This window comes from Chinchilla lanigera, unplaced genomic scaffold, assembly GCF_000276665.1.
Source record: "Chinchilla lanigera isolate Chin_1 unplaced genomic scaffold, ChiLan1.0 scaffold00162, whole genome shotgun sequence".
Taxonomy (NCBI): Eukaryota; Metazoa; Chordata; class Mammalia; order Rodentia; family Chinchillidae; genus Chinchilla; species Chinchilla lanigera.
This window is the reverse complement of record NW_004955563.1, coordinates 1,232,933-1,240,092: the sequence shown is the minus strand read 5'-3', so window position 1 is coordinate 1,240,092 and position 7,160 is coordinate 1,232,933. Positions and strand designations below refer to the sequence as shown.

General features: G+C 56.9%; 1 protein-coding gene across 1 annotated transcript in view; it reads right to left on the bottom strand.

The window, feature by feature from the left end:
* The window catches only part of Fbn3 (fibrillin 3), a gene marked incomplete at its 5' end in the record, with an annotated part of 69,263 nt that overhangs the window by 8,003 nt on the left and 54,100 nt on the right, over window positions 1–7,160 (bottom strand). The window contains 8 exons of the mRNA XM_013509128.1: window positions 1,638–1,754; window positions 1,914–2,036; window positions 3,220–3,345; window positions 3,774–3,980; window positions 4,925–5,050; window positions 5,157–5,291; window positions 6,262–6,384; window positions 6,504–6,644. Of these exons, the coding sequence (XP_013364582.1) occupies window positions 1,638–1,754; window positions 1,914–2,036; window positions 3,220–3,345; window positions 3,774–3,980; window positions 4,925–5,050; window positions 5,157–5,291; window positions 6,262–6,384; window positions 6,504–6,644 (1,098 nt within the window). The remainder of the gene's footprint in view (window positions 1–1,637; window positions 1,755–1,913; window positions 2,037–3,219; window positions 3,346–3,773; window positions 3,981–4,924; window positions 5,051–5,156; window positions 5,292–6,261; window positions 6,385–6,503; window positions 6,645–7,160) is intronic.

The following is a 7,160-nucleotide window of genomic DNA, read 5'->3' as shown; positions in this document are numbered from 1 at the left end:
ATCTTGCTGAGTTGCCAAATTCCCACAGCCTGGGCTCAAATTTGCAATCCCCCTGCCTCAGCCTCCCAGAGGATTGGGATTATAATAAGTGTGTGCTACCATGCCTGGCTCATCTCCATCTTGAAGCTGTGTGATCTGAGAGACTGACCTTCCCTTTTGGCCTCAGTTTCCTGAGTTACAACATGGAGGGGGCTGATACCTCTTTTTGGCATTTTTTTGTGTGTGAGGATTGAATTAACTGCACACAGGGCTTGGAATAGTTCCTGGTAAGGGAGTAGGCAATTATCAAAATCCCTTCACGGGCTGGAGATGTGGCTCAGTGGGAGAACGTGTGTACTTTACCATGTGTGAGGCCCTGCATCCCCCAGCACCACACACATAAACAGAAATAAAGTAAATCAGGTGTGGTGGTGCACCTCTGTAATCCCAGCCTCTGGGAGGCTGAGACAGGAGGATCAAAAGTTTGAGCCCAGCCTAGCAAGACTCTGTCTCAAAATAAAGTGTTTTGGGTATGTAGTTCAGTGTCAGAGCTCTGAGTTCAGTCCCTAGTACCACAATAAATAAATAAAAATTTTAAAATAAATAAATTTGATAAGAGTTATAAGCAGCTCAGGGTGTGGCTCAGTGGTAGAGTGTATACTAGACATGCACAAGGCCTTGGGTTCAATTCCCAGCCTGAAAACAAAACTAAATAAAATAAAACTTTTTTTGAGACAGAGTCTCACTATACAGTTCAGGTTGGCCTCGAACTCATAGTGATCCTCCTGCCTCAGCTTCTCAAGTGCTGGGATGACAGGCATAAGCCACTATCCTGGCTAGCGGATTGCTCTTTGAATATTGCAGCCTTCTTTTTCTCCTAACCTCCTTAATTCTGCTTTTATTTTGTTTTTACTTTTATGTTCTCAATACCTTCTAACATATTTATTAAGTCTGTGTCCAGTCTGATTCTCTGCTAGAAGTTCCATGACGGTAGCGGTCTCTATGTTCCTGGACCCCTGGGATCTGTTTCTGTAAATAGCCAGAGAGTAGTAACCTTTTGTTTTGCTCTGTTGAAAGACTGGACTGTCACCCCAGCCACAGATGATAGATAAAGTGGGCGAGGCTGTGTACCAATAAAACTTTATTAACAAAACCAAGCCGGAGGCCGGACGCGGTTGGTGGGCTGCAGTTTGCATTTTCTGGCTGGAAGCACTGCCTGGTACAAAGCTGGCGCTCAGCAGATGGCAGATAAATGAGTAACAGGGAGTCTGAATGGGGGTTAGCTGGGCCCAGACCCTGGGAGGAGGTCTGGTTCCCTGGGCGCCACAATATAGGGGCAGAGACCCTTGTGGCTTTGGCTTCTAAACCAACTTCCGCTTCAGACAGTGTGAACCCCCCTGGTGGGGGCCAAGGGAGAGGCCAGGGCCCAGGCCAGAGGGAATTCTGAGGGTGGGGCTCCCAACAGCCCAGGGCCAGGAAGGAGGGAGGTTTGAGATGCCACCAAGATGAGCCCCGAGGAAGAAGCGCTTTATTCGGGTCACCCCCCTGTGCCTGACGTCTGGCACACACGGGTGGTTGCTTGAAACTTCCTTGGTGACCCAGGGCACGAAGGCTGGGGTAGCGCGCCACCTGCCACAGGGGGGCGCTGAGGCACTCACCGAAGCAGGCCTGGCGGCGTTGAGTGAAGCCCGGGGGACAGCGGCAGGCGAAGGCACCAATGGTGTTCATGCACAGGAACTGGCAGTTGTGCTGCCGGGCGGAGCACTCGTCCAGGTCTGCGGCCCAGAAGCCAGAGCGCTCAGGGGGCGGGGCCAGGGCTGCCCTGGGCGCGGAGTGGGCGTGGCCACAGCCCCGGGGGCGGGGCCGCAGGGAAAGGTCTCCCAGGAGAGGTGGGGAGGGGTCGGGGTGGGGTGATCTTAGAGAGAGGACGTCACCTTTGCAGGTCCTGCCGTCCTCCTCCAGTAGGTATCCCCGGGGGCAGGAGCACAGGAAGCTGCCCTCTGTGTTTTTGCAGACAAAGGAACACGGCTTGGGGTCCTGGCTGCACTCGTTCACATCTGCGGGTGGGGGACGGCGAGTGTGGAGAGGTCAGATATAGAGGGGGCTGCTCAGGGGCTAGGGTCCCCTTCCCAAATCTGTGGAGTACACAGGAACTGGCACCTTTTCTACGAAAAGCAGAGTAATAAACAGAGTCTGCTCTCTGTACCCACACATTCAACCAACAACAGACTGAAAATAGTCTTTAACAAAGTCTGTGTTGAACAGGCAGACTTTTTTCTTAACCTCATCCCTAAACAATACTATGACAGTGTACATAGCATTCATGTCGTGTTAAGTGTTAAAAGTCATCTAGAGATGATGTATTTATTTGGCAACACTGGGGACTGAACCTAGGGACTTCGCATTAAACTCCATCCCCAGCCCTTTTAAAATTTTTTGAGACAGGGTGTTACTAAGTGACCAAACTGCCCAAGCTGAGCTCAATCTTGAAATCTTCCTGCCTCAGCCTCCCAAGGTGTTGGAGTTACAAGCATAAGCCACCTTTGGTTTAGAAATAGTTTAAAGAATACAGGAGGGTTGGATTGTGGCTCAGTGGTAGAGCACTTGGCTAGCATGTGCAAGGCCCTGGGTTCCATGCCCAGCACCACAAAATAAATAAATAATAAATGAGTAAAAACAAGCAAATAAAAATGTGCATAGCTGGGTGTGGTGACACACACCTGTAATTCCCAACACTCAAAGGCTGAGGCAGGAGGACTGCTGTGAGTTCAAGGCCAAGGCTGGTCTACCTAGTGAGACCCAGTCTCAAAAAAAAAAACAGAAAAGAAAATGTGTGTAAGTCCTGGATTTTGGTATCCAAGCAGGGATCAACGACCTTTATATAAACGGAGTAGCCACTGAGAGAATAAACAAATAGGCACGGCTGTGTGCCAATAAAACTTTATTTACAAAACCAAACAGGAGGCCAGACTTGTCCCACAGGCTGGGGGTTTGCTGCTGTGTGACTTAGAGGAGAATCTGCTGGAGAATGACTGAAGGAAAGAAGAGTGGGAACACAGTCCGCACAGAGGGGAGACGCCCAGGAGGCTGTGCCTGTGGGCCTTGTGTCCTGGGCTCCTGACGAGGTGGGCATAGTTTGTAAATGTGATGCAAGTGTCCCGAACTTGGCAGCGCCCCGCCAAGGAAGTGGAGGCAGGGCCCAGCTGGGCCAGGGGTGCGGGCTGTCGGGGAGAGGCTCACCCAGGCAGGCAGTGGCGGTGGCGTCTGGCATGTACCCGGCCTGGCAGTGGCAGTGGAATGAGCCGATACTGTTGATGCACGCGCCGTGGGGGCACAGGTGTGCAAGCACACGGCACTCGTCCACATCTGGGGACAAGCAGGGCAGGGCGGGGCTGGGTTCCTTCTGCCCACTAGCCTGTCCCCAGCATCTCCACCCGCGGGGACCTGCTCTCAGGGTGGGTTGTCTGAGCTAGGACGACACTCTGCTGGTGCTCCTTCCATCGAGCACGCAAGTGCAAACACAGAGACACGTGCCCGTTAACAAGCTTGCACACAGCCGCACCCGCTTGTGTGCTCACTAATGAGCTTGCACACACAGAGAACACACACACACACTGGTTCACACATCTGCTCACTTGGCCACTCAAATTCATGTACACCAGAGCACACATACTCTTCGTACCCCTGCTGTCACGAAGGTGCGTGCATGCGTGCACACACACACACACACACACACACACACACACACACACACGACACACATTCTAGCACCTGCCAAAGCACAGGACACCCACCTTGTCCCTCAGCAGAGTAGCCTGAGCCGTGGGGACACAGCTTCTTGTAGGCAGAGGTGCCAGGCAAGGGGCAGAGCTCGCAGCTGGGTCCCCAGCTCCGGCCACTTCCGCAGCAGCACACGGCCTTGGTCACAGCCTCGCCCCTGCTCCAGTGGACTGGGCATGCAGCCTGCAGCACCTCGGAGAAGCACTGCCCCTGCCGGACATCTGCAGGGAAGCGGAGGGGGTGGTGGGCAGGAGAACCCTGAGGTTCAGGACATCCCTGTGGATATGCACAGGGTGAAATCTTTGAAATCATCGCTGGACACTATGAAACACCCTCAGCAGGCTGGGGCAGAAGCAACGAACTCACCCAACCTTCAAACTGATCGCCCTGGGCTGGACTGCAGAGGCAGGATGGCCTCTTGGGGGCAAAGAGAAGCATCCTTTGGTCACAGAGAGAATGGATGGTCGAGGGGTGGCAGGGAAACCAGAGGACATCGTGGGGGGGGCAAGAGGTGGTAGTGTCTGGGATGGGACAGCAGGAAAATGACATCCGGACACAGACAGGAAGTGAGGGAGCCACACGCAGACTGGACGCAGGTGTGGGAGATGGGTCACTCTGGGAAGCTCACATAGGGACCTGCTGCTGAGCTGTGAGGGGACAAAGATCGCAAGCGTGCTCCGGGGCAAGTGACACTGTGGGGGGGTGAGGACAGCGGCGTCCAGGAGGCCTCTGGATAAGCACATCTGGCCCGGAGCTGTGGGGTGGACGCTCGCTCAGGAAAAAAAGAGTGTGGGGACAGGGACAGACACATGGAACAGACAGATGTGGTCACAGAGGTCGTCTGCCACGTTTAGCTTCCACGAAGCGAGAAGTTGGGAGGGCCCATTCCTGGGTGCTGCTTCTGGCTTTGGAGGAATCACGGGGGACAGGTCAGGAAGCGGGAGGCAACAGGTTTTCTGGGATGCTCGATTGAAAGGACAAAAGCAAGAGTGTCGTGTGTGCACGTGTGTGCACGCACACACATGTGCAGTGACATGTATGTCTGGATTGGCTCGGCTGCTGCCTACAGGTCTCCTAGGTGCCCCTGACACCATCCCTGCCTCCCAGAGCTCCTGGGGACTGCCAGGGACAGGTGTCCACCTCTCTCCTGCCTGGCCACACTCACCGTGGCACTCAGTGAGGGTCGGGCTGGGCTGGAAGCCCTCCTGACAGTCACACCGGAAGCTGCCCACAGTATTGACGCATTCACCGTGGATACAGATGCTGGGCTGGGTATGGCATTCGTCCTCATCTAAGGTGGGAAGGAAGAAGCAGGCCAGAGGGGTGGGCAGAGCCTGAAGCCAGCCGCTGCACGGCCTTGAATGTCCTCCCTCCACGGGAGCCCCTGCGTCCTGTACCTGCACAGCCCTCCCCGGAGCCGGGCTGGGGCCGCATGCCGACAGGGCAGATGCACGTGAAGGAGCCAATGAGGTTCTTGCACAGCATGCCACGGCTGTGGCAGTCCTTGGAACTGTCTGCACACTCGTCCACATCTTTGGATGACCAGGAGCAGGGGTCAGTAAAATCCAGGTGCTCCACAGTGCGGCCCCAGGATCCGCCCTCCGGGGCCGCAGTGGAACCACAGCAGGGACTCTGTCGTCCTGGCAGGAGTCTGTCCCATCCGGAAGGGAGCCCCAGGACACGGCCAGCCCCAGGGGCTCAGAATGCACCCCACCTCCCTTGCCTACATTGGGGGTCTGAGAGTCTGTCAGACCATCAGCAGGGCCCCTGGAACTGGGGCTCAGAATAAGCCCTGCGGGGACCACGTGCCAGCCTCAGGGTCTCTCGCCTTTGACACTGCATTTGGGACAAGGCAGTCCTCGTGGCAGTGGTGGGAGGGGGCTCTGTGTACGCTGCAGGATGTCAGTGCCTCCTCCCTTACTGTAACAGTAAAAATGTCACAGAGATGACCACATGGCCCCTGGGAGGCACGACCACTGCCCCTTCTGTCCTGCCCCACTTAGGACAGGGCCAGACTCTGCTCCCTGGTTAGACTCTGGACCAAGATGCCAGTGGTCCACTGCATTTTATTTTATCGGGGCGGGGGCAGGGTCTCACTCTGTAGTTGAGGCTGGCCTTAGCTCACTAGGTTGCCTAAGCTGCCCTTGAACTAGCAGAGATCCTCCTGCCTCAGTCCCCTGAGTGCTGGGATGACAGGTGTGCACCACCGCGCCCCGCACACATGCCTATTCTTTGGACCAAGAGTGACTCCTTCCAACGTAGCACCTTCCGTAAGCTCACTTGGCTCAGCTCCAAGGGCTCCCAGATGCTTCCTCGCACCCTGGGGCTCCAGCTCTCATTCCTGCTTTACAGACAGGAAGTGGAGGGGCTGAACCCACACTTCAGTCTGTTGGAGTCTGGGCCCCGGAAGTTACCTCTGCGCAGCGGGGACCAAGGAACCGAGGGTAGAGAGCCCCGGGCCCGCCCACCGCCCACCGCCCACCGCCGCTGTGCGGAGCCCACCTCGGCACGTGGCCCCGTCCTCGCGCAGGGCGTAGCCAGCCGGGCAGGCACACACATAGGAGCCCTCGGTGTTGCGGCAGCGGAAGGCGCAGAGCAGCGGGTTCAGCAAGCACTCGTCGATGTCTGGAAGCCGCCAGAGGCGTCTGCCAGTGAGGTCTCCCGTGGGACCCCTGCTTCCTCCCCAGGGGGGCCCCGGTGTCCCTGTCACACGGCCCCCGCGCCCCAGGCAGCCAGCCTCGTACCCTCACAGGCAGCCCCGGGGCCGGGCTCAAAGCCGTCCGCACAGGCGCACTCGAAGCCCCCGATGACGTTGGTGCACGTGCCTTCCCCGCAGGGCTGCCCCGCAGCGCACTCGTCCGTGTCTGGGTGGGAGAAGGGCGGTCAGGCCCGCAGAGGGGCCCCATCCCCGGGACTGTGCCCTCCTCCTCCCTGGGACGCCACAATGGGAGAGGCAAAAGGGGCGCCTCCGGCGGAACGAATGAATGAACGCGCGGGCAGTGCATGAACGGACGAGCTGGGGGCGAATGAGTGAACGAGTAGGAAAGAGTAAGCGAAAAGTGCCTGACTGAGCGGGTGACAGAGAGAACAGGTTAGCGAGGGATGAGTGAGCTACACTCGATCGAGGGGAGGCGCGGGTGAGCACGGGATCAGCGGGGAGGAAGGACGCGACTGCGTGAACGCAGGTGAATACCCAGCGAGAGGGATTCGCAAGGCACCGGTGACCAGGCGATGGATGAAGGAGCGAGGGACAAATGGGGTGGTGAGGAATGAATGGACGAATAAAATGAATGAATGGCTGGGCGTGACGGCGCATGCCTGTACTCCCAGCACTCGGGAGGCTGAGGCAGGAGGGTCGTTGCGAGTTCGAGGCCAGCCTGGGCTACAAAGTGAGCTCAAGA